The sequence below is a fragment of the Numida meleagris genome, chromosome 6 (assembly GCF_002078875.1).
Source record: "Numida meleagris isolate 19003 breed g44 Domestic line chromosome 6, NumMel1.0, whole genome shotgun sequence".
In the NCBI taxonomy this organism is placed as follows: domain Eukaryota; kingdom Metazoa; phylum Chordata; class Aves; order Galliformes; family Numididae; genus Numida; species Numida meleagris.
This window is the reverse complement of record NC_034414.1, coordinates 16,077,798-16,103,351: the sequence shown is the minus strand read 5'-3', so window position 1 is coordinate 16,103,351 and position 25,554 is coordinate 16,077,798. Positions and strand designations below refer to the sequence as shown.

General features: G+C 52.8%; 1 protein-coding gene and 1 long non-coding RNA gene across 6 annotated transcripts; one reads left to right on the top strand and one right to left on the bottom strand.

Annotated features, from left to right (window-relative positions):
- On the top strand, positions 1 to 21,631 carry LOC110401463 (ras association domain-containing protein 8-like). 5 transcript variants are annotated; one of them, XR_002440394.1, is made up of 9 exons: positions 1 to 46; positions 13,265 to 13,418; positions 14,564 to 15,468; positions 16,879 to 17,047; positions 17,381 to 17,488; positions 18,004 to 18,067; positions 19,578 to 19,669; positions 19,763 to 19,915; positions 20,016 to 21,631. XR_002440394.1 is itself a non-coding variant. In XM_021402604.1 (7 exons), exons 3-7 carry the CDS (start codon positions 13,316 to 13,318, stop codon positions 18,033 to 18,035), a joined length of 1,317 nt encoding a protein of 438 aa, XP_021258279.1. In that variant the 5' UTR covers positions 10,069 to 11,273; positions 12,464 to 12,625; positions 13,265 to 13,315; the 3' UTR covers positions 18,036 to 19,533. The 5 variants fall into 5 exon arrangements, 3 of the variants coding, with proteins under 3 accessions (XP_021258276.1, XP_021258279.1, XP_021258278.1); XR_002440393.1 differs by lacking the exon at positions 19,578 to 19,669; XM_021402604.1 differs by lacking the exons at positions 1 to 46; positions 19,578 to 19,669; positions 19,763 to 19,915; positions 20,016 to 21,631 and adding exons at positions 10,069 to 11,273; positions 12,464 to 12,625 and having other exon boundaries at positions 18,004 to 19,533.
- Positions 23,773 to 25,554, bottom strand: LOC110401464. Its single transcript, XR_002440395.1, has 2 exons — positions 25,493 to 25,554; positions 23,773 to 25,332 (listed from the first exon to the last, which is right to left on the bottom strand). It is a non-coding gene; the product is annotated as an uncharacterized LOC110401464 (long non-coding RNA).

Genomic DNA, 25,554 nt, shown 5'->3' with positions numbered 1-25,554 from the left:
TCTGCGCTGCGGAGCGGGGCCGCGGGAGGAGCGGTGGCGGTGGCAGGTGAGTGCGCGTTGGGGTCGTTCCCTTCCACTGCGGCCGGGGAGCTCCCGGGGAGCCGCTGACCGCCCTGCAGCACCGGGCGGCGGCGCGGCCCCGTGGCCCCGTATCCGCAGCCGGCCGAGCCCCGGGTGAGGGCAGCGGGGCCCTGCTGTTGCTGCAGCTACGGCCGTGCCGGAGCCGCCGGCAGCCCCGTGGGGTTTGCGGTACCGGGGGATGGAGCTGGGAAGCGGGGCCCCGCTGTTTCCCCGCTGCCTCCCCGGCCCAGCGGAGCAGGTGGTGCCGGCCGAGGTCTGCCCCGAAATAAGTTGGGAGCAGTTTCCAGAGCAACTGCGGCTATTTTGGTTGATTTTTCAGCTTGAAGGGGCTGGCTCGGGGAGGCTCTAATCCCATTATTTTGAGGCTGTGGAGTGAAATAAGCGCTCGGCGAGGTCAGCCTCGCAGCGCAGGGAGGCAGGGAGGCCGCGATCTGCTGCTGGGGCCGTGGAAACCGGTGTCTGGGAAGGAGCTGGGGACCCGTGCTGCCCGCGCAGCGATGTGCTCGTTGGGGCAGCGTGTGCTGAGCAGCTGGAGCTCGGGGACAGGAGTGTCGGGGTGTGCCTGGTGTCCGCAGCCCCTCTGCCACCAGCACAACACGCCAAAACCCCGCTCCGAGAAGCGGCACTGCGGAGGAACAGCATCGGGTAAAGCAGCCGCCGTGGCTTCGAGGTGTCGGCTGTGCACGTCTGGGGTGTCGGTGCATCCACCAAGAGAAGCAGTGCGTGCATCTCCCTCTCCTCTAACGGAAGGAAAGGCAGAGATGGCTCCAGATCCCCCAGCAGGGCGTGGAGAGGGGTTACATTCCTCAGGCACGGGGCTAGATAAGCTCTGGGCTCCTTGCCGCATACTTCTGATGCCTTCCGTGAACTCCAGTGGCATTCAGCAGGTTGTTTTGTAACTTCACTTGGAGCACGCTGCGGGCTGGCAAACCGACTCTGCCCTGTCACGACACTTTGCATTGAACACTAAAAAACCCCGGGGGGAGCTCAGGGCCGGCACCACTGGAGCAGAGCAGGTGCATCGCGATGGCATCATTTGCTGGGATTTCTCATGGATGGGACCCAAGTCCGAGTCACTGAGTGGCTTTGCAGAAGGGGTGCGAAGAGGAGGGAGGGAGATTTGGCTGCTGCTCACACTGAGCCAGGTCAGGCTCTAGGGGATGCTCAGGGCCCCGCAGGCTCGCTGGGCAGGCAGCCGGCCCTGCAAATGTGGCAGTGACAAAGGCACCCTCCAACTCTCCCGCTTTGAGTGTAGCAGTGCAGGGTCATGCTCCTCGTGTGACAAAAACTGCAGCTTTTTTTAGCATGGAGAGAGGTGGTGTGCCTTTTATCAGGAGTGGCTGAGTGCAAAGCATCCCCAAGCACTTCTTGCCCTGCTTATCTGGTGTTGTGGAGAGGGGGGCTGCCGGCTCCTTGCAGCACAGGGAAGCTCGTCCCACTGGTGCTGGTTGGAATGCCAGGAATCCCCCCACCTCCCTGGCACCGTTATCTGCTGGGAGAGCCCCAGCGTTGCGCCTGACCCCTTTGGTGTATCTCCCTGCTGCTACCCTGTGCCCCCGAAATAGGAAACACGGTGAGTGAGAAATTTCCACAAGCGTAAATCTGCTTAAAGCCTTTTTGCAATTTTCTCATAAAAGCATCCTGGGGGATGCTGAGGGCTGAGTCAGAGAAGCATCTTCCCCCCAAAGCGAGGATGAAGGGCTGGGATGGAGCGGGCTGTGCTCCAAAACCCATGACTCCTGGCCAGGGCGTTCAAATCCAATTTTTATCATTATTTCTTCTGTTTGAGGAGAGAAGCAAGTAACAGCTGTGCTTGGTTGCTTTGGATACCTGCAGGCCCAAGTGAACGTGCTGGGGAACTTGCCAGCCTTGCCCAAGCCTTTTGGCAGCAGGTTGGGGCTAGCAAAAGTGGCTGGAGTGAATCATCTGAGGGTGCTTCGTTTGCTGCTCTTTGAGAGGTAACTTGACCAAAAGAGGTAGTGGTGTAATTACTGAAGATACCAGGGTTACTGCTTGCAGGAGCTTCTGTGTTGAAGTGTTTTGGGGACTGGATGAAGAACAGGATTGGGTGGGAACTGCTCAGCCCTGATAGAACGTGCCTTCTACCTGTACAGTGGAGACTGGTGTTGTGGCCGCCTTCACCCTTGTACCATGCTGCAGAGAAATGCTGCCAGAACGTCTGCCAGAGGCCCCACTAACTCACCTCGTCCAGGCTTTCATCCTGTTACCCTGTCCTCTTCCTCCTCTCTGCTGTGGGAGGTGATCCAAGTATCCTGTCCTGCTGCATGTAGGGGTAATGATGCTTTGGGACCGCGTGCAGGCTTGGGTCGTATGCACGGCATCACTCAGCATAGAATCACAGAATCATTCAGGTTGGAAAAGACCTTCAAGATCACCAAGTCCAACCACCAACCCATCCCCACCGTGCCCGCTGACCACGTCCCTCAGTGCCACGTCTGCATGCACGGTGAGCTAGAAGGAAGCCTGCTCAAGGATGCGTTGTTCTGTGCTGGGGTTTAAAGGTGTGAGGGATGCCTTCAGTATTAGCTCTTTGCGTGGTTTTTTTTTTTTTTTTTTAAAGCATCTTTTTAAGGGATGTTCCTCTATCTGTTCTGACTTGTTTATGCCCTTGTAAACCTGCGCAGTCAAATTAAGGCATAAGTGTGTCTACATGCAGGGTTTTAAAGAAAACCCTGTTATTGTAAATGACTGCTAACAATTTCATGTCCTTCCATTTTTCGGGTGCCAAGCTCATGAGCTTCTAAAAGCAGCTGATTATCTTGCTTGTTGTTGGTTGGAGTCAGCACTTTCTTGAGGGCTGGGGTGCTTCCAGCCGCCCCGGGCTAGTCATCTAGAATAACTTGTTGCTTCAAAAAAAAAAAAAAAAAACCTCTTACCTGAAGACATGGGTGGGTCAGCCCTGAGCTGGAAATGCTGGAGCAAGCGAGCGCTGCCTGAATTTGGGATGGTTTCCTCTGCTGCTTCTTTATCTTCACTGAAGCATAGAAGCTGCCGGAGCTCTTGGTGTTAAGAGCCTCATCCCCAAACCTCCCCGTGGCCCTAAGGTGCTTCCTGTGACTGGGAGGGATGTGGACAGGAAGGGCTCTGGGAACAGTTCACAAGTCGGTGCGGGTCAGGTGTCTTTGGTGCCTTGGCACTCGCAATAGCACTTAAGGATTGGATTCCCCTATCACGTAGCTACCTGGCTGCTGGGTGGAGGAAGGCCCTGGAAGGGCACTTAAAGGGTCATGGCTGGTTTAGTGGTTCCTGCCAGGAATCGTTTCCCCAGCAGGTGACAGCATGTGTTGGGGAGCTCATCGCTGCCTCTGGATGCTTGCCCGAGGCTTCTGGTGGTGTGCGGGATTTGGATGAACACCAGAGGTATTTCTAAATAGGAATAAAGACAAGGTGGTTTTGGAGGCTTTGTGGTTGCTGTTTTCTCTTGTTGATTTTTTTCCAAGTTCTGCCAGTGTTTGGAGATTGGCAGCAGTTTTTTCTGTGAAGAGCCCCATATGTTTGTGGTGTGAAGGCTGGGGTGGACAAGAAGGTGACCTTGTACCTCTTGGTACATTCCCAAGGGAACGGCATGGAGCTGCATCGAGGGGGCTCAGGCTGGGTGTTAGGAAAAGGTTCTTCCCCGGAGGGTGGCAGGCATGGCTCCAAGCTGACAGAGTTCAGGGAGTGTTTGGACAGTGCTCTCAGACATAGGGTTGGGATTTTGGGTGGTCCTGTGTGGAGCCAGGGATTGGACTCGATGATCCTTGTGGGTCCCTTCCAGCTTGGGATGTTCTGTGATTCTATGAGACCTGCAGAAAACTGGGATGTGTTAGTTCCACCCAGCAGCTAAGTTTTCTCCTGGAACACACTGTTCAGACCTCAGTGTTTAGGTTTTTAATGACCTGAGAGCATACAGAAGTTAGGGCAAAAGGTTCAAAAGGCTCAGCTTCCAGAAGCAACCTGAGCAGAGCCTGAACTGCATGTAGCTTGAACATCCAGACACTTCTGAAAACTCAAGATTTTTGTTGCAGCTCGCTGTTCAGGACATTAAAATGGGCCCAGCAGCCTTAATCCTCGCTGCCTCCATTTGACTTTACAACACTGTCATGTTGAAAGGGAGTGATTTGTACCTCCTGACGGATGGCTCCCTGCTCTGTGCCCAGGCCCTTGCCAACATTTACTTTTGCAGAGCTGTTAACCAAAATGCACATGTAGTTTTGCAGATAGCCCTGTGTGTTTTTGTGCCAGATAAGGGACAGAGTTGCCTGTGAAGATGTGCCTCTATTTTAATGCTCTAAAGAGCTTGTTATCTCCGGGTGGGTTCAGATTGGGACTGATGGCACCTTTGTCTAATTAATCACATGTGAGGTGCTGTGAAAGCAGACTTCTAAAATACACAAGTGTCTTATCAAAGGTTTCAACCTGGATTCATTCTGGGCCTCTTGTTTGTTTGACTCAGTGTCTGTGAGGGAGAGAGAAAGAAAGGAGTAATTTCAGCTCTCCACAAATGGTCATTAAAGGCCTTTTTAATCCTACAAAGTTATAAATAAACATCTGTGGCAGCGTGCACCTGCATATTCATTAGCGCATCCTCAGCGCTCCCTCCCGAGGCCCTGCAGCGCGTCCTTGGTGTGTGGCTGCCCTCTGAAGAGGGCAGGAAACTGTGAGTTACTCTGGAAATGGAAAATAATCTGGAAGGTTATCTCTGTTTTTTTCATTTGGCAATTTAATTGCCTTCTCCCCTGTAAAGGGAGTTGGAGCAACGAGAGGATCGCTGCTGGCAGCTCCTTTGTTGGAGGCTGGGAAGCAGGCTGGGGAGGGAGAAGAGAGCGATGTTTTGGGGTCATCTGGCTGCTTTGTGTGCTTGTTGGGCTATGTGACCAGCCTGAACTTTCCTATAACTCTATGGAAATGAAATTCTCCGTTTCTTTGAGGTGAGATGCAGAGATCCGCAGGTGTCTGTGAGTGGTGGCCTTGCAGCTGGTCCAGCTGCATCTCCTCCTTATCTCTGTGCAGGACCACAGCCACATTTTTAGAGAAAAACCAAAGCTGTAACTCCAGGATTTTGGTGATGCTGCTCTCAAAATCTCTGGTTTCTCTGACAAAACAGCAAGTGCCCTTGATGGATGTCTCCACCATGGCTGCCTCTCCCTAATGCTGTCCAGACGTGCTGTCAGAGTGCTTGCTCGGTTATCTCCTTCCTCTCTTCATTTTGCACACGCGGTCACTTCAAACAATGTAGGACGCTGGGTCACAGGATGGATGCACCACCCACACGGAGAAGTAGTCCATTTTTGTGGAGTTAACAAGGCAAAATGTTTGGAGCAGACAGTAGAAGTGGTCTATTGCCCATCAGAGCTCTGTTGCCTAATAAGGACTTTTAAATCATACAGCTATTTCCAGAAAGCAGCAGCAGAAGTAGTTGAAAGGGAGCAGCAATAATATCCCCTTAAAAGTTTTTATTGAGACTGTTTTCCCCCATTCCCCACAATAGCCTGTGGCAAGCAGGTAGTTGAGGTATGTCTGAGTATTTCCAAGACCAAAGCAGGCTCCTGTGTCTCCAGATTCGCAGCATTCCTCCTGCATCCCATGTCATGATAAATAGAAGCTGTTTTCCGTCTTGAGGAATGGTCTGCATGTAATAACAGGGGAGTATTCATGAGTTACATCGTGCTCCTCATCTCACCTGCTGTGGGAAGCAAGCACGATGGAGAGGCTGAAGTTCCTGGCAGATGCATGCTGCAGTTGAGTTGTCTGATAGCCCTCAGGGCTTGGCATGTACCAGCTGTACTGAGTGCTCCCCAGAATCCTCCTCCTAAGGAAGATGAGAGGTTCAAGTTGGATATTAGGAAGAATTTCTCCTCAAAAAGTGATGGGGCACTGGAACAGGGTGCCCAGGGAAGTGGTGGAGTCACCATCCCTGGAGGTGTTCAAGAAAAGGCTGATGTGGTACTTAAGGACGTGGTTTAGTGGGCAGTATTGGTAGGAGGTGGTCAGTTGGATGGGCAGCATCTGCAGGATGAGCATTGCTCTTCACAGCTGGAAAGCAAGCACTAGGTTTTTGTATTAAAAGTCAAAGCTTTTGGGGGAGTGCAGCCCTGAAAGGAGTCAAAGTCCAGTCATCCAAGCTGAACTGCGCCAGCCTGGATCCCAAAGGTGCCAGACCTGTCCTGTGCTGGGAGCTGGACACCTAAGTGCTTTCCCAGCCTCTCCTCCAGAGGGCTGAGCATCTTGGCAGGCTCATTGCGCAACTAAAGAAGAGCGTGGAAGCACAAGATCTGTCTTATGTGCAAGAGCCTTTCCTCTCTCCTCTAATGTAGATGCCTCTGATAATTTTGCTTTACTCCCTTGGGAAAAAAAACTGCCATGGATTCACTCTTGGCTGCTTTCATGTAGTCGCTCTTCACTCGTGTCTGAGGTTGATCATAATGATTACAGCAATAGCAGGTGCTGCTCATGTTTCCCTCGGAAGCCTTAATCTTTATGGCTGACTTTAATAGCCAGCCTTACTCTCCTCCCCCCCAAATAGCTACCATTAGTGCTGCTTGGGAGAAATATGGTACATTAAGGACAGTCCTTCTTCCAGTCTGTGTGCATGCACACGCTCATCCGTTGTGCATCCATCTGGCCAGAGTTCAGGGTTTGCAGCAATTGCCTTGTTTTTTTTTTTTTCCTCTGTTTGTTTGTCTCTTTAAGTTTTAATTTATGAATTTTCAGTTGGTGCCATGGTCTGTGCTTTGCTCGTCAGTGGGGCTCTGGTGAGGTACGTGACATGTTTGCAGTGTTATCATTGCCTGTGATTGTTGACATTGCAACACCGCTCTGCTGGCATCACGGCAGGATGTGGTTAGCCATTAATTCCCCTGCCTGCCTGAGCAGAGGACACCACGGGACCCAGCCCAGGTGCCCCTGTCACCTCCTGCCTCGGTGAACTCCGTAAGAGATGGCTGCTTGGATGCTGGTCTTGGCTTGTTGTTTTTTTTCCCCTAGAAATTCCTGAGCTTCTCCTGGATGCTGTTTGCAAAGCCTTTGGGTGGGTTTCAAAGCTTCAAGGCCACAAAGGTGGAGCTGGGATGGTTTTGGGCACATAATCAGCCTGCCAGGGCTTGAGCCTCCCTCACCCAAATCCCAGCCCAAGGATGCGACCCCGAGGACATTTCCCCATCACGAGGAGTGTGAGCAGCCCCTGGTCTTGCGGGTATGCCCCAGGTTTGCTGGCATGGGCTTGCAGCTCCCTGTAATTTGGAGGATGGAAGTGGAGCAGAACATCCCAGAGCCTCTGTTTTGTTCCTAATGGAAGGTTGCTTGCTTGAGGCGGGCAGGATGGTGTCTGTGGCTTTCTGTAAGTGTGCCTTCTGCAAGATCCTAGTGCTGGCACAGGTCTGATTTGGGATTCCGGGACACTTGTGTGGTGCTGGGTCTGTGGCTTTGGTCTCAAGTGATGTTTTGGCTCATGAATGCTACAAGTGCCAAATGATTGAGTCTTCCCAGTCGTGGCTCTTCAAGCTCCTTTGCATGCAAAAAGCTCTGGAAATGTGACCGTAACTTGTACAGAAGCTGAGTGCTGGTTCTGCTTTTTGCACAGCAAAAGCCACCTGCTATGGGAGCACAACAGAGCTGGGCTGTGTCTGGGGTTTCTCCTGGAGCAGTGTGGGTGCTTTGCATAATGCATTGCTTGCAGTTTTGGTACACAGGGGACACTGCGACCGCAGGATGACAAAGGAAGGACAGGATGGAAGCTGCCTCCAGGCTGCCATCATCAGTGACACAACGAATGCTCTGGTAGGACCTGTTTGTCCCTCCTTGAGCTCCTGTGACCTCCATCAGCAGCTCATGGAGTCGCAGAGCTAGGGCAGGGCTTTGCTTCATGTTCTCTGTGGCAGCAGGAGTGTTACCAGGGTCTGTTGCGCAGTGCCTTTTCCTTCTGTTTGTCCTTCTCCAGTGCTGCTCACTTCCACCTTTCAGCAGGGCCAGACATCTCGTTCAGGGCCCTGGCTGATGTTCTCTCCCTGATGTGGGACCTGCTGACCAGACAAAGAACTGCAGTTAGCACTGAACCGTGTCCACCACCATGGCTCTATCATTTGGCCTGTGATGGATGTGGCAAGAAAGGCCCAGAAGAGCTGTGCCATCCGTGTGACACCATATCAAGAGCTGATGGTGCTTCTCCAAAAGAAGGACCTGAGGCAGGACAAAGCTGTCAGTGGCCTGGAGGGAAGCCCAGGCCACCACCTTTCCCATCCCTTTGAGCTTGGGCTGCAGGATGGGCACCATCATGAGGCTTTGGTTCTCTGTAGACCTCCTCCTACTCTGGCTTGTAAGCCACTGCGCTTTCCCTGCTGCCTGGTCCTTTCTGCACCTAGGTAACAGGAGGCTTCAGTTCTTCAGGAGGGTTTTAGCAAGTGGTGGCAGCACTCAAGCAGGTGTTTCTGCCCCAGCAGCTCACAGTGGATTTGCACATGGGCAAGTACGATCTCTTCCCTTCAGTGTTCAGGAGCTGGGCTGGTACCTTGGGCAGGGAGGGACCTGGGAAGTGTTACATAGCTACTGGATGTGTCACTGCAGCAGCTGATCACGGTTGGTGAGTCACTGCCAGCACTCAGACATGCAGGATGGCAGCACGTGGCTGCTCCTGTCGCCACTTGCTGTTTACTTGTGTGTTTTTTTTCCTTCTTCTCCTGCTGCTTGAATAGTTTCCCGTGGTGTGGGATCACACGTGTGGGTTGCTTCCTACGTGCCTGCCTTTCCCAGCTCTGCACGTTTCCTCCCATCCCAGTCTCCTGGGGCAGGGCTTTGTCCCCAGCCAGGATCACCCTAAAACCTCTTGGACATGGTCCCAGCAGGGTGTCCTGCCCCATCCACAACACCTGGGCCTCTGAAATCTCCTCTTCGGACTCCTGGTCCCCTGGAAGCTCCCAGCAGTGGTGCAGGATGTTGAAGTCTGGCATAATTCCTGGCAGCATTTCTGGCTTTTCCTTGTTTTCTCCCCTTTCTCCTGGCCAGCCCCACTTCCCTGCTCACCCGGGAAGCTGAGGACATCTCTGCCTGTCTGCAGACCCTTTATGAGGGGTTGCTTTGTGGCACAGCCTGTCCCCAGAAGCACTCCACCATCCATGCATCCTGCGATGCTCAGCAGGTGAAACTGCCAACCAGGCGAAACCCTGCCAGCCTTGTGGGCAGGAGCTGGGCACGGGGCTGCTGTTGGGGTTAACAAGAGAAGAGAAGCCCAGGAGGATTTCGTCCGTGTTTATCAAGCACGACAGCCTTAATTACAGGCTGAAAACTACTTGTGCGTGTTTGAATTTGGATCCAGAGGCACTCCTGTGGTGCAAACACAGATTTCAAAGCCTGGCTATGCACTCGCCCTGGCACAACTTGCTAGCAGGGCTTCTCCGTACTGCCGGTATTTCAGCTCGACAGTCAGAAAAGCAAACAAAAAACCTGACCCCCAAAGAGAAGTTCTGTTAGCAAACACGCCTGCTACTGCATTCAAAGGTGATGCTGTTTTCTGTGCTCTGTTTAGCACTGCCTATTTGGGGTCCAGATCTTGATGGCACAGGGTAGCGTGCCCTTAGATGCTCTGTGCTGGATCCTCTCCTGGTCCTTCCCTCCTCACCGATGCGAGGAGCTGTGGCTGTCCCCAGGAGTCTGGTAGAACAGGGGCAGTCCTTGTGAAATCTGTCCATTCCATCTGCTGCTGAGATGGGTTCAATCCACATCACAAAATACCTCGATTAGGAGGAGGACCAATTGCTTTCTCTTTTAATTGAGGTAATCCAATAGGACAAGAGGGAATGGCCTTTAGTTGTGCCAGGGGAGGTTCAGGTTGGATATTAGGAAAAATAACTTTTCTGAAAGAGTGGTGATGCACTGGCACAGGCTGCCCAGGGAGATAGTGAGTCACTGTCCCTGGAGATGTTCAGGAGCTGTGGAGCTGTGGGACTGAGGAACATGGTTAGTAGGCATGGTGGGGGTGGGCTGGGGGTTGGACTCGGTGATCTTGGAGGTCTTTTCCAACCTTAATGATTCTCTGATAATCTGAAGTTGACTTCAAAGCCCAAGCTTTAAAAGCAGCCTCAATCCATGTGAGGGTGAAGCTTTGTTCAAATTAAGACTGAACGTTTTCTGAGCTTGGTTTTTTCCAACTTAGACTGAGATGCAGCAAAAAATAAAGCTGTAAGATCTGGGAGTGTTACATTATTTAATTTTTTTTTCTTGTCAGCATTTGAAATTCCAACTCCCAGTTAGGAAATTTGTTGAAGAAGTTGTATGAATCATCCATACCATCAATTTAGGACCAAGCACATGGGAAGGGAGCAGAAAATTAGTCACTTTGTTAATCTGCTTCCAATAAAAGTTATTTAGAAATCCATAGTGGGGGTAGGGGGAAATAAATAAAAATGAGAGCAGCTTTTGGGAGCGCTATCACGCATCTCTGTGCTGGCACCACGGCCACCCGCTCACATCTTTGCGCTGTTTTGGGGCACTTCTCTGCACTTTGGTTTGTGATCAAAGGGACCAAAAGAAAAGCTGTTCCTCACCTTCAAATTTAGAGGGTGGGAAGCTGTCAGGTCAGGCTGGGCCACGGAAGCTTTTATAGCAGCAAGGATAATGCTGCCATGGAAGAGCAGATAACGTTGGGTGAGTCCTACCCCTGGTGAAAACAAACCCTCTGCCTCTGGGTTCTTTCCAAGTCTGGAGAGAGCATTCTGGAGGAGTGTGGAGGTCAAGGGGCTGGTCTGGGCTGCAGGACGCTGGGATGCTCATAAATAGGGTTTGGAGAAGCAGGGAAGGATGTGGAGCTAACAAAGAGCGAGTGTGTTCAGGAAGAGATGAGGAGTTGCTGTCCCGGATCCAAGGATGAGCTTTGCATTCTCCTTAGCTATAACCTGCTCTCTGAATTACCACTGTGGGAAATCCAAAGGGTCGCTTTCCCACCACCTTGGTCAGTTTGAAGCCGAAACTACTCCACAAAAGGCAGAAGGCCACGTCACGCCGCTCCCTGCTTTTTAGTGCCATGGGCCAAATACTGGTAAATGATTGCTGGAGGCACTCAGCTGAGGCGGGGCCAGAGCTCGGTTTGCACCCAAACAGGTGCTTCTACCCCTGCGGCACCCCTGGGTGTCCCAAAACTGGATCCAGCACTGTTTGTGACCCCTCGCCTCAGCAGCTGCTGGCATTTTGGGTGAGGAAAGGTGAGTCTGCTTCTTTTCTCATGATACAATCCTCAGCTGGCTGGTTTCGCTTATTTATTTTCAAACTGGCCACTCCTGGCCTGTGCTGGGGCTCTGCCCCAGGATGAACCTTACTGGAGAGAAGCCTGGCTCCACGGGCAGTTTGGCACTCATGGTCAGTGCGTGGCTTTCCAGGACGTACCACCACCCCACACTGGCATTGGTGTGCTGTCCCCCAGCACGGTGGTGACCTTGTGGTGTGTTTTAGGGTGGTGCCCAAGCTCAGCAGCGTGGCCGAACTTTGTTCGGTGGCGGGGGTGGGTGCTGGATTAGCTGGCCGCTCTCAGCCAGCACGGAGCACACAGCACGGCAAAACCCTGCCCGAAACCAGGCTGAGCTCCACCTGGCAAACACGGTGCTCAGGAGACCCACTGTATGCTGGTGCCCAAGGTCCTTTGTCACTGCCGGTTTCCCTGTTGGCACCGCCAAGTCAAACATAGGTGAGCTCAGCAGGGAGGTGTCTGTGGCCCAGTGACTGCTCTGCTCTCATGCCTGTTCTGTGGCTATCAGCAATGTGAACGGGGCCAGCTCATTTTGCAGCGAGTCCCAAAACACCGCGAGTAAAATCTGAAAATTAGGGATTGATTACTCTGCCGTGGCAGGTGGAGAGGTTTGTGTTGGATCAGCTGAGTGTTCCCTGGGGTGTGGATTTGGCTTTTGGGCTTGTTCTTCAGTAAGTTGTTCTATCCTGGCACCCTCAGATCTCCCATTGAGAATAGCATCGTGAAACCGACTTTCTCCTGGCCTTTACTGTGTCACAGCTACAATCTTCTGTTGCTGAAAGTGGGAGCCCTTCAGCCCTTGCTTTGATTTCTCAGGTGTGCAAAAAAAAAAAAGGCTTTTTTAACCCAAGTTAAAGCTTTCTCCTATGTGCTGGCATCTTCTCCTTCTCCAAACTGGCAGCCATCACGGTGTGTTCACAAACCTTGGGAATGGGAGCTGAGGGACTGATGAGCTGGGTTAGGTTTGGAAAGCAGCTTGGGATCATTTGGATAGAGCACATGGAAATTACATGTACACCTTCCTCTGCCTGATGTCCTCAAGCCTGATGCTTCAAGGATCTACAAAAAACCCTTAGGGGGGAACAAAGTCATTTCAAGAGTGTTTAAAACAAGTGTAAACTTCGAGTTCTTTATGTGGATTCTATTTAGTCATAGAATCATTGAGGTTGGAAAAGACCTGTAGGATCATCTAGGCCAGCCATCAGCCCATCAGCACCATGCCCAACAAGTGATCCTTTAGGATCTGCAGTTCTTCAGCTGCTGGAAGATGCAGGAGCTGCCTGTGCCCATGATAACAGGTGTCAGCACCAGGTGGGTGTTGTGTCAAAAGAGGCAGCCAAGCTCCCCATTTAGCACTGCTAAACGCAGTCTTGCTGCTGTTAATTTGTGATTGTCAGTGTAATGACATCCTAATGGCATAACTGAAGACACATTTTCAGTAAGACAGCATTTCTTGTGTGCTTCCTCATCCCAACCTGGCTTTGCACAGATTTTTGCATACCAAGAGGTGCTTTTTTTTCTCATTTCTTAATCTCCCTCAGATAACTGGAGATGAAGTTAAATAGATTGCAATGTGCTCTGTCTGCACCTTCTCTCAACTTCCCTTTGTGCAGCTGGAGAGCGTGGGTGGGAGGGCGGTGGGAGGTTCCTCTGCCTTTTAGATATTGTTTGGAAACTCCCCAGTGCCACATTGCCAAATTGTTGGAAAAATGGCAGTGGGAATCTATCAAATCCATTAAAAGGCTGCACTATGCGCAGGGACAAACCCCGCTGCTTCTCACCCAGGGAAGACTCAGTCCTGCTGCCCAGACCTGAGCTGTGCATGGGGCTTTGGGGAAGGTAGGTTGATGGGTTGTTTTGCTTTCAGCAGGTGAACGTCAGTATTGTTAACAATAACAACAAAACCCCATGTGTACAGGAGCCTGAGCTCTCGTGTCTTCTCTCCTGCAGGGACCCCGTCCTGCGATGCCCCAGGGTGCCTGAGGCCCGGCAGCCACGGGGATGGAGCTGAAGGTCTGGGTAGATGGGATCCAGAGGGTCGTCTGCGGCGTCTCGGAGCAAACCACCTGCCAGGAGGTGGTCATCGCCCTGGCACGGGCCATAGGTGAGCAGCAGACTAATCCAGAGCCAGCTCAGCTCCCAGGATCACACTAGGCTCCTTGACCTCCATTTGGCACTGCTGTGGGTTTATGTCTCCCCCTCCACCTCAGAGGCTTTCCGGGGAGATAGCCAAAATAAATAGCTACTTTGGATAGATGTGAGCGGTGTGGCCAGGGTGCCTGGATGCTGGCGCTTGCCACATTCTCGCTGTGGTCAATCCTGCCTTCTAGTGGCTCAGTTTCAAAGTGCTCTGATCCTGTTAGCCTGCAGGCTTTGAACAGAGTTGCTATCCTTCAGGGACAGATCTAACCCTGCAAATCAAAGACCTTCTTCTTGCCCACCTTCTTAAAAAAACAGCCCAGTGCTGTCTCCTCCACCTTCGCTCTTGAGGGCATGTTTTCTTCCAGAAACAACAAGGCAATGCTGGTTGATGTCCTTAGCTAGTTCCTTTGCAGAAGTGCCATTGCAGAGGCACCAAGCTTTGCAAATAGAGAAGCCCATTCTGTGGAGAGGGGCAGCGCAGGGCCCCGTTAATGGAGGGATGTCGTGCTGTCCCCTCTGCCAAGAGCTGCTCATGCTCTTGGGCATCTCTGGGGTCATGTGGTCCTCATCCTTCCACGTGGAAACACACTGAGATTGCAGGCAAGGTTTCCACTCGTTCCCACCTCCTGCAGGATGCTGTCCTACCTGCAGCCAGGAGGAAGCTGATCCTTGATGGGCAGACCAAGCCTTACAATGGGGAGCACTGACCCTTCTCAAGGTTTGGAAGGGAAAGGGAGGAAAGCATGTGTGGGTTTTAGGGTGCACCTCGCTTTCCTGGCACTGTATTATCATAGAACGGCTTGGGTTGGAAGGGGTCTCAAGGATCATCAAGTTCCAACCCCCCTGCCACAGGCGGGGCTGCCATTCATTAAGATTAGAATCATTAAGATTGGAAAAGACTGCCAGGGTCATGTAGTCCATCTGCCCCCCCAGTATTTTTCCTCAATTTGGTTTCCAGAGCAAAACCAGCCTTTGCAGGTGGAGGCATCTCTGGGTGCTTTCTGGGAAGAGAGGACCTCCTGGTGACAGGGCTCAGCCGAGGGGCAGCAGGGATGTCACCATGGGCTGTGGCTTTCCCTGCGTGATGTGCTTGTGTTCTGCCTGCAGGTCAGACGGGCCGCTATGTCTTGGTGCAGAAGCTCCGGGAGAAGGAGAGGCAGCTCCTTCCGCTCGAGTGCCCCTTGGAGTCACTGGCCAAGTGCGGGCAGTATGCCAACGACGTGCAGTTCATCCTGAGGCGGACAGGCCCCAGCGTGGCTGAGCGACCATCCTCAGAGGGTGCTCCCCAGGCTCCTGAGAGGACGTTCATCCGGGCCAGCCTGCCCATCAAACCCCGGGCCCTGAGCACGGATGCACCTCGGCCCCGGGAGCCGAGGAAATCAATGACCTTCAACTTGGGCCCCATGGGCTCTGTCGACCCGTATGCAAAGGGCCGCTGGAGGCAGCATGCCTGGGAGGGGATGGACTTGAAGGACAGTGGGGCTGGCCAGCTCTCCAAGGAGGAGCTGTTTAAGACAGTGCTGCGGCAGCAGGAGCAGCTGCACTCCTTGGAGGCCCATGGGGACACACTGGAGACAGACCTGCGGCTCTGGGAGCATGGCCGGGCCTCCAGCCAGGAGGATGAGATCCTCTACTTGGAGCACCTGGTGCGGAGAAATGATACGGAGCTGGGCGAGGAGGAGTTTTGGCAGAGTGAGCTGCGACTGGAGAAGGAGTGTGAGCGGGAGAGGCAAGAGCGGGTGAGGAGCCTGCGGGCCAGCCTGGAGGAGTACACACAGAGGATCTATGAGCTAAGCGCTCGCACTGAGGCCCTGCAGAAGGAGATCCAGTGGGAGATGGCCGAGAGGGCCAAGAGGGGCAAGGAGATCCCTGTGCCGAGCCCCACAGACCTGGAGGACATGGCTGTCAAAATGAAAAGGGATCTGGAGGCCAAGGTCAAGCAGGGAACACAGCTGGAAAGCAACCTGGCCAGCGTGGAGAAGGCCCTGGAGGAAGCTGAAAGGAGCCTGCAGGTAGGTACAGTTGGGCTGCCCTGCCCTATGGGGTGATGAATCTCCAGAGGGAGATGGAGGGGGTCTGTATCTAGGAAGAAACAGGCACAGCTCCATCATCCAGCACTGCATCCGTCTTGGTACCTGTTTAATGGTATCAAGACCCTCCACTCAAAAGGGAAGTGGCAGGAGAGCTGCATCCTGGAGGATAAACATGAGGTTGTTGCCTCTGTAGCAGTGACCAGTGTCCCCTGGACACTGCTCCCAGAGTGCTTGTACCCATCCGCTCACTGTGCAAGCTTTGGGTTGCTGTGTGGCTCCCATTGTCTTGAAGTAAGGAGCGCAGTGCTGTGTATGAGATAGGGCTAGAGCAAGCAGTCCTCAAGCAGTTACTGTATGGGGTTGGTGCAGCCAGGCAAAGGGCAGAGGCTGGTGGTTGGTCTCCTCACCAGTGGCGTTGTCTTTATGTCTGTGCCTGGAAAAAGGAGCAGGGTGTCTGAGCATGAGGATTTTGGTGATGCTTCAGGCTTAACTCCCAGTTTGGAGTGGCAGTGCCAGTGGTGCTGGGCTGAAGCCAGTGAAAGCTGTGGCTCACCCATCCCCAGCCCACTGGGATTCAGGCACTCTGTGACACCTGACCACGTCTCATTGGGGCCCTTTCAGCGGAGCAATACAAAAAGCTTCCCCTGTGGTATTTCCTCAGGGCCACAATGCTTCAAAGGACTCATCTTGGGGTGGCTGGTGACTGCCATCTCCTGCCACCACTATGTCGCTGCTCACACCCTCTTGCAGAGATGTGGACGTGTCCCCAAAATGCTTTCCTTGTCCTTGTTGCCCAAGCATCCCCATGCAGGATGCAGCCCAGGGGTGCATCCCGCAAGATGTAGAATGATAGAATCACAGAATCATTTGAGTTGTGAAGGGACCTTTGGAGGTCATCTAATCCAACTTCCCTGCAATGAGCAGGGACATCTACACTAGATCAGGTGCTCAGAGCCCCATCCAGCCTGACCTTGAATATCTCCAGGAACAGGGTATCCACCACCTCTCTGGGCAACCTGTGCCAGTGCCTTTATGTAAAAAAGTGTTTCCTTCTATCCAATCTAAATCTCCCCTCTTTTAGTTTGAAACCATTTCCCCTTGTCCTATCACAACAGATGCTGCTAAAGAGGCATGGCATGGCAGGCTCCAGAGCTATTCTGGGGGGGCTGCTTGCAGCAGGCTGCTCAGCACCACGTGGATGTTGTTGGCCTGGCTGGCCAAGGTCCCCATGGGCAGTGGCATGGCCCCTGATGGCTTTACCCATGTGGGTTTCCCCTCTGTAGGGTCCCTGTCATTCTCAGAACTGGGGAGCAAGGCTGAGGCCTCAGGAAGAGGAGCAGAGCAGCATGGGGAGAGTGCGGCTTACCCTGTCCCTGCTGTGTTTTGCAGGCCCAGAACCAAGAGCTGGAGGAGTTAAATAAGGAGCTGAGGCAGTGTAATTTGCAGCAGTTTATTCAGCAGACGGGAGCCACGGTGACCGTTGGGCAGGCCAGGTCTGAGGAGGACGCCCAGCCGGAGCTGAGCCCACGGGAGCTGCCAGCCTGCCGGCGAAACGGAGGTCAGCATGCCGCCTCGGCCATGGCCTGCCCTGTGCCCCCAAACCACTCCTTGTTGGCCTGGCTCCTTCCTCCTCCGCATCGGGACTGCTTGTAGCGGGATTTGTGGCTGTGTGTGGCATAGACCTTGGGAAAGGGCTGGTGGCCTTTCCTCTGTAGGCTGCCTCAGGAATGGCAGCCCTGTGTAGGGATGGGGAAGAGACCTCAGTGTGTGAGTAGGGGAAAAGGGGATCCAGCCTCTTCTCCAAAGGAAGGTCTGCACCCGGAGAGGATGGAGTCCTGGGCACTCTGGCACGGCACCCTGCCTGATCCAGGTGTTTTTCCTGTCCCCGTAGGGTTTCCTCCCACCGGTGCCGACTCGCCACCCTGTGCCAGCACCCAGCAGCTCCTCGGCCATCCCCGGACCCTGCCAGAGCCCCTGGTGCCCAGCCTGAACACTGAGGGTGCGTATGTCCCAGCAGGTCCCCGTGCGCCAGGGAGGGCCTGCAGGAAGGGGAGAGGGTTTTGCTGCGCAAAACGGGGCCGCGGAGAGTGAGCAAGTGAGCGTGTGCTGGAAGTGGGAGGCCGGAGCTATTTATAGATGCCATTAGGAGAGCTGCGCTCATACCCTGCCATCCCCTGTGGCCTCCGCTCCGCTGTGAGGGAGCGCTGGAGGGAGTGAGGCCATTGGTGTGGCATCCAAAGCAGTCTCCAGTGTTGTTTGGGGCCATCTGCAGCCCTTCGGCCTCTTTTCCTCTCAGCTGCTTTTAAGGCCGCTCGCTGCCTCTGTCCATCCCCATCTCATTGGATCCTGACCACAATGTCTGTGTGTCTGTCTGCATCGCCCAAGTCCAGGGCTGGGTTTTGTGCTGCAGATGCGTGGTGCTTGCCTACGTCACATCTTCTGTGCTGTTTTTCTCTTTGTGAATGCTCACCCACTGCGATGGGGTCACTTAGTTTATTTTTGTCTGTCTTGCAGTCATATCAACCAGGCAGAGCATCTGGAGGTAGAAGGGCCCAGCCAGTGGACAATTGGTTGCCTTGTAAGTGTAGGTGTATAAATAAAACCATATTCCCTATATATATATTACATTTTTTACTGCTTTATAACGCGAATGGATGTGGATGGCCAGACAGAGTATTTTTACAGACTGTAGGATAAAACAACGGCCGACCAAACAAAACAACTCTATTCCTCTGTGGATGAAATGAACTCTATTTTTTTAAAGTGCTTTCTATATTTAACACAAAATGGCAGTGCCCGTGTGCCATGTGGCCTTCTGAGAAGACCTGCCACGTGTTCTGAGAGGTCCTCACTCCCTTGGCCAGCAGAGCAAAGCCTTGTTGGGATGGCTGGTAACATCTCCCGCTTTGGGCTGCACACAAGGCTCACTCAGGTGAAGGAGGCTTCATGGGGAAAATAGCAGGTTTTACAGCACCTTGCTGCAAGGAGAAGCTTGTGCTGGCAAGTGGGGATACGATGATCTGTGCTAGTAGTGAGGAGAAGACTCACTTGTCTTGCTCACCCACATCCAATGCTCTCAAGTCACCCTGACAGCCAGCAAGTGGACCTCTGAGTGATTGAGTGCCGGTGACTGCCAACACCCTGGCATCCTCATGCGCAAGTGCAGTGTGGATCTTCCTGTCAGCAGTGCTGCCCTCCTTGGGTTTGGCCCCCGCCAGCTGCTCCTGATGGGCTCTCCCAAAACCCCACAGTCCTGTGTCAAGGCAGCAGAGGAATGCCCTGGATACAACTGTCCTGCCCATGTGTCCATCCTTGCCATACCCACAAGGGTGGTGTGCCTGCTTTGCGGTGGCTGTCTCAAGAGCACGGAGATGCACCAGGACTAGCAGATGAGTTGGAGGTTTTAAAAACAGCCATGAGGCACACAAGCAGCTTTTTTATGCAACTTTCTGGCCCCCTTTTTTATGATAAGACCTACGGTAGAACCTCTGTTCCCATGGTGCTGAGGTGAGTAAGAAACAAGCAGCTGCTCCCTGGGGGGAACAACCTGGAGAGGACAACCAGGCTTCGAGGGAACACAACTGGAGACTGGTTTTTCTGAAGCCCACTTGGTTTTTAAATTTGTTTTTAAATCAACAACATGCCAGCAGGATGAGCCCTTCCCTGAGTGCCTGTGGCTGGAGCATGCAGGGCAGAAACACTTTTGGTGACATTTCACTGAATGTTCTGTTTTGTTTGTCTGTTTTTTGGGATTTGGTTGTGTGTTTTTTTACTTGATGGCCAGTAGTTCCACTGTTTCTGTTCATCTGTCACCACAGGTCATGTTGTATTTTAATTGTGGCTGGGGAGGGGACAGTTTGTACAGGCAGTCCCGGAGCCCTGGCCTCTTTGTTTTCTACATGTCTGCTCTGCTGTATGCAAAAAATGTGACTTGGATGCTGTGTTCTCTGTAAAACACACTTTCCATGTATGAATGTATCCTGCATACTATGGCATTGTCTGGTTTCAATTTTAAATAAATCTTTTGGAAAGGATTTGTGCAAAGTGAGCGTGTGCATGCTGCTGTCATGGGGCTGTCCCCACTCCAGGTATGTGCCGAGGTCCCTGGGCACGGCGAGTGCTACGTGTGTCCTGTGAAGGCCTCTTTGCTCTGCACAATGTCTCACAGGGATTTAAAGCTGTAAGTATTTCATGACCAAATGCTTCTTATGCACATGCTGCTCTTCTTTTTTTCTTTCTTTTCTCTTTTTTCTCCCCCCCTTATATTGCAAAGTGCTTTACAAACAGTGGATGAAGCTCATCTCCACTGAGAAGGCAGCCGTCCCTGGGATGAAACATGGCAGCTTTTTAATAATGCACAGCAGCAGCACGGAGCATTTTAGGACAGGAAGAGAAGGAGATGGCACTTGGCTGCAAATATGAGCAGGTAAGGGGGAAACCTCTGGTTGATTTCTCAGCCCCCCCCATCCATCTCAGCATCATGCCTGGCTGGGCACAAGCAGTAATGCCTGCTCTCTCCCCACCAGCATCTCCCTGAGGAAAGCCAGGAGCTGAGCAAAGGCTGCTGTTCTCTGACCCTTTGGATGTGCTCACTCACAGCCTGTTTTGGAGGTGCACAGCCCATTTCGGAGGTGCCTGGTACACCCATGCCACCACAGTGGCTGTGAGACGGCAGGCACTGGTGTCCTGCGGGATTTTCCCCTTCACATGGTGAGGGGCAATTGTGGGCAAATGAAATATTAACGCTGGAGAGAGAGCTGTCAAGGGCAACGCAGCAAGTGCCTGCTGCTGTCCAGCAGTTTGGTTGAGTGATATTTAAGGATTAGAGTTTGCTTCATTTGGAGACCACTAAGAGCGGAGTCTCTAGTTACTACCGAAGGACAGCAGGGAGATGCAGTTTCAGACTTGTCTTTTTGGAACCAAGATTTTCTTCTCTTTTTTTTTTTTTTTTCCCATGAATCACTGGAATTGGAAATGTATGTTGGGAAAAATGTATTTAACAATACGTTTGCTTCGTGCAACTGTGTGAAGAAGTTGGTTCCCTGCGGCGTGAGTGCTGATTGCTTGCTTCTTGAACTTTTTGCTCTTGTTTTATGGACTCTTGCTTTTAAAATGAGACTCCAAGAAGGGAATCAGGGTGTGTTAGAGGTTGTAAAGAGCATTTCAGTACCACCTGGGGGAAAACTCCAAACCCCAGATTCAGGAAAACTGCTTGCCTTGGATGCAGCCAAGGGACTGTTCACCCCACTGGGCAGCCAGTGCTCAGGTAGTTGGCCTCAAGTTGTCCCTGAAATATCCCCGAGATATTGAGATGTGAGCTGAATTCCTCAGTGCGCCCTGAAACACTGATATCTGTGAGTTTAACAAGTGGCATCTTTCAATTTTGGGCCCCATTTGTGGTTTTGCTTTGTGCAAAATAAAGAGAAAAGGTTCAGCGCTGAGGGCACTTCCCACAGCCAAGTGGGGAGAAAAAAAGCCACAGAACAATAATTCAATGGCAGTGGAATCTCTCATTTTCATCCCGCACTACCACTTAGCTGTGCTCGGGTTGGTGGTCTTTTATTTTTCTAGAGATGACTTTCTGCAGTTTTGGGTATCCCTGGGGAGAGCGCTGCGCCCACGTGCTAACTCCTGCGTTGCAGCCACTGCTGCACGCACGTTCCTGCAGCCCCCAGAAACGTGCCATGTTGCAGATTTCTTGCTGTTTTTCCCACAGCCCATCACCTGGCAGCCGCAGAGGCAGTGGCGTTTCTCAAGGTAACAAATGACTGATGGACGAGTTCCACCCTGGACCCCCACCCCCTGTCCCTGCTGTGTGGCTCAGCAGCAGTGACCTAAATTCATCCCGGCACGAGGGGCTCTGCACGGCGGGGATGTGGTGATGTGCCGTGGCACCTTCTTGGTCCCTGGTCTGGCTGTGGCTTGTCCCACCCCAGTGCCACCGGCCTCCACTTAAGGCCGCACGCGTTATTTAACGGATGCCCGCTGCAGCGCTCTGCCTTTCCGCTTTTATCTGCTCTAAAGGCTGTGTCAATAATACATTTCTGCCATTGAATATTTTATTGATGATTTGACTTTTCGCTGCTTGCAATTCCCATTTCAAGGCTGCATGATTGTTCCTAATTAAAATTTTATGCCCTGGGAGAAGCCTCCTTGCTACAGTGGAGATGATGCTGTCCTTTTCTAGGCCACTACAGAGCGGTAGGAAGGAATTACTCATTGTCATGAGATTAAAACAAAGCAAATAAATTATTTTTCCTTAAAAAAAAACAATCTGAAAGCCCAGCGTACAGTGCCTACTGGAGAGGGAAGAAGCGGGCGAGGCAGCGCTCCAGCACACAGCGGGGCTGGAGGATGCAGTGCCGTGGCCAGCGGGGAGCCGCATCCCCGCAGCCCTGGGGCACCACACGCAGCAGGACGGTGGGAAGGACTCCTTCCTTCTGCTCATGGGATGATCCTCACTGCCAGCTCCTTTCTTCTGCTCGTGGGATGATCCTCACTGCCAGCTCCTCGGCACCTAAAAACTATGAGGCAGAGAGTGTTTGTGTAGTGCACGGTGCCAGCATCCTTCTTTTTGTGTTTGCTGAGAGCTGTGAGGTACCTGCAGGCTCTGTCAGCACAAGGCACTGCTCGGGAGAGGAATTCAGCCACAGGCTCAATTTGAGTCGTGTCCTTGTGCTCCCGTGCCTCTTCTGAAGCTGCTCAGCTGGGGTGCTGGGCGCCATGTGTCTGGCAAACACTGATTATTATTTTTTCTATTGCATGACAAAAGTCACTCCCATCCGCCTCACAGTGTCTGCTCGCTGCACCGGCCATCCTCCTCCCTAGGCAGGGTCTGGAGTAGCAGTGTTGCACCATGCTGGGGTGGCTTCTCAGGCACAGGTTTGAATTTGAGGTGTCCAGGGGCATGGCTCTGATCCATGTGGGTCCTCTCTTACTCAGGACATCTTGTGATTCTCAAGGGCAGTGCCACTGCAGGCACCTGAACCACCCCTACTAGCAGCTGGGTGTCTGTATGTGATCCCCAGGGTTTGTTTTTAAATTCATCTAAAATACTAGAAGCATTTGTGTTTCCTCCCAGCCACTGAATTTGACAAGCAGCTATCAAAGCGCACGCTTCAGCACCAGTTACGTAAGGAAAGGTGTGAATGACTGGAGGAGAATACGCATGTTAGTTTTGCTCTGAGTGATGCTCTGCTTACTGCTCCTGGGTGTACAGATCCTACAAGAGCAGTCTCCTGCAGCCAGAGAAGAATGCTTTGAGCTGGCACATGTGCATGTCCCTGTGTCTGTGTACTGAGTGGTGTCTGCTCTCACAATTGCAGTTTTCCTTTCTATGTCTCTCTGTGAAGACAGAGGACATTCTACCTTGTGCTGGAAAAAAAAATCATAAAGCACTAGAGGAGGTCGGGAGATTTTCTCGTTTATGGATGAGCAACTTTCTTTCCCAACGGAACCTCCTGCCAGCAGAAATTTTTTTTTAAGATGTATTATATAAGTCCCTGCTTACTGACTGACTTCCTCTTACTCTTAAACAATTTATGTACTCCTTCTACTTCTATTCCTGACAGGCCCACTTGCTTCTTGGTGAGGCTCGCTCACAGCTTTAGGATTTGCCACTGGCACGTTATTGACAGAACATGATACGCTTTCCCCAGCACGGTGCATGACAGGTTCCACCTGCTCCCTCTGCAATGCATTAAAATAGAAGAATAACATCTTTGAGGTGCACAGAGAGTCAACGCAGAGGCCCAACTTTCAGCAGCCCCCCTGTAAGGCACGCCTCTGCCTCTTCCCAGAATCTTACAGCATCCATTCTCAGCAAGCGTTAAAGCTTTGAGTTCCTGGATACTCTGGTTACCAGGCTAAGTATCACCTTACAAATCTGGTTATCAGCTACTGAAAAAACTGAATACTTAAATGAAGGGGCAATCTTAGCCCTACTGTATTTTCTCATCGCTCAGGAGCGCTCATTGGAGCAGCCCCAGCTGCACAAGTTTTGTATTTAGAAAGGGCTCCTGGGCTAGGGCAGGGGTGAAGGCATTACTATGGGGGTGGGGGGGGCGGGCTTGAGGGGCATCTAGGTCCCAGTGACACCTCCCACCGTCCTTTTGAAGTCCACCTTCTCTTGCTCCAGAGGCAAAATGAGAGATGGGAGGCACTCAGCATGCAGCACGCATCAGCCACGCCTGAGCAGGCACAGCTTCCTCTTACCGAAGGCCACCTTAAGGACCTGCTCCACAATCTGCCAAGCCCTGAGTTAGAGTAATGAGCATCCAGACGCTGGTTTTGCACCGTTTATTGATGACTTCAGGTGACAGCACAGTAGGTTAGTTTGAATCATGCCAAAAGAATGTTAAAAACAGGAATTCAGTGATACGTTTCCCCCACTTACTGGAGGGAAGCACACACACACACACAAAAAAAAGGAAACAAACAAACTTCATTCAATCCCCTGCCTTTGCTTACTGGAGCTGAACAGGATGGTCTTGGAGGTAGAGGGAAGTCAGAAGTTTTCATACCAAGTGCTGCCTGATGGGAAGCAGGACCAACCTTGTCAGAGTGACCTGCAGAGCCGTTTCTGCCAGTGGGATCCCCAGCAGCGAGGCACCGGGCTACAGAACAAGTGTGAAAGCAGCTTTGGTAAATTCAGGCAGCTTTCTGGTGTGCTGAAGCAACCTTGGCTCGCCCGCCCTGCACAAGGCATGCAAAGCACCGATTTTCCTTCCTGATGAGCAGATAGCTCCTCTGGGACGTGGCAGGAGAAGCGTCAAAGGAATACAAGCAGGGGAGATGGGGACAGGCAGCACTTCCGTGTGGGAGACTTGGTCTGCAAGAAGGATGTTGTGCTGCCTTTCTGTATGGTTAAGTGCTTACTGACAGCATTGCTGCAGCAGCCCAGGATTACATGTGAGCAATGCAGACACGACAGAGACTACCCAGGCCCTTCTGGAAACCTCAGAGGGCACCGTCTGCTTGCAATTAGTTTAAGCAGGAGCTGAAGCCTCGCTATACCCTAACAGGACACTTTCCAACCATCCGGCTTTTTTATGGGTTCAAAATCGAAAGAGAGAACTTTGCTCGAGCAGCAATTTGCCTCGTCACTTCCTCCACTCCCAGCGACAGCCGTGCTGCCCGGGGAGCAGCCCCTGTCCTGTGCTCCTCAGCCGTGTGACGCCACGGTGACAGAGGGACAGGCAGCCCCCAAGGGCGGGAGCAGAAAAGAGCGAGCAAAGGTGCGGGGTGGGATGGGAAGCAAACAGCAAAGAAGGAAAGCAAAGCTCGTTGCTGCTTCTCATTTAACAGATTACAGAGTCTCTCTTTAAAGGTGACTCATCCAGGGCAATACCAGGCATGGTTTCTTCTATTAACACACCCTTGGCAGTAGCAGTTCAGTTAGTCACTGACTGGGTATCAAGACGTCACCGGCTGGGATAAAGCATCCCTTTAACTTGGTACGGCATCCGTTCACATTGATCAACTTCGGAGACAAACTGGGCCGGAAAGAGGGCATCCGTCCCTCCTCGGCCCGCTGCCGCCAGCGCCGTGCGGCTGTGCCCTACCAGCATCCCACCTCTCTCGCTCCCGGGGCGAAGGCAAGCCAGCAGGCGGACGGACGGACAGACAGACGGACGGGTGGGAGTTCCTCGGTGTGTCGCCGCGCCTCGTGTCCCGCTCGGGGCGAGAGGCGTCATGAGGGCGAGGCGACGTGAGGCGGCCGCACAGCGATGTCCGAGGAGCAGGTTAGCCGCTGTCACACGCACAGTGGAGTCGCCGAGAGCACAATGTGCGTTAGTCAGTGGCTCACCTGCTCCTGGAGGGTGACGGGGCGGCGGGGCCCACCTGCGGCACGGAGACACCGCTCAGCGCGGAGTGAGGGGCGAGACGCAACGCCGCCCGGGCTCGGCGGCGGGTCATCCCCCGGGGATGGACCGCTATCGGGGGGGGCGGCTCTCCCCGTGCCCTCCCCACCGGCCCGGCCTCGTCCCGTCCCGTCGCTCACCTGCGCCCCGCGGCCGCGCAGCTCCAAGCTCCCCACGGCCGCCGCCGCCGCCGCCAACTTCT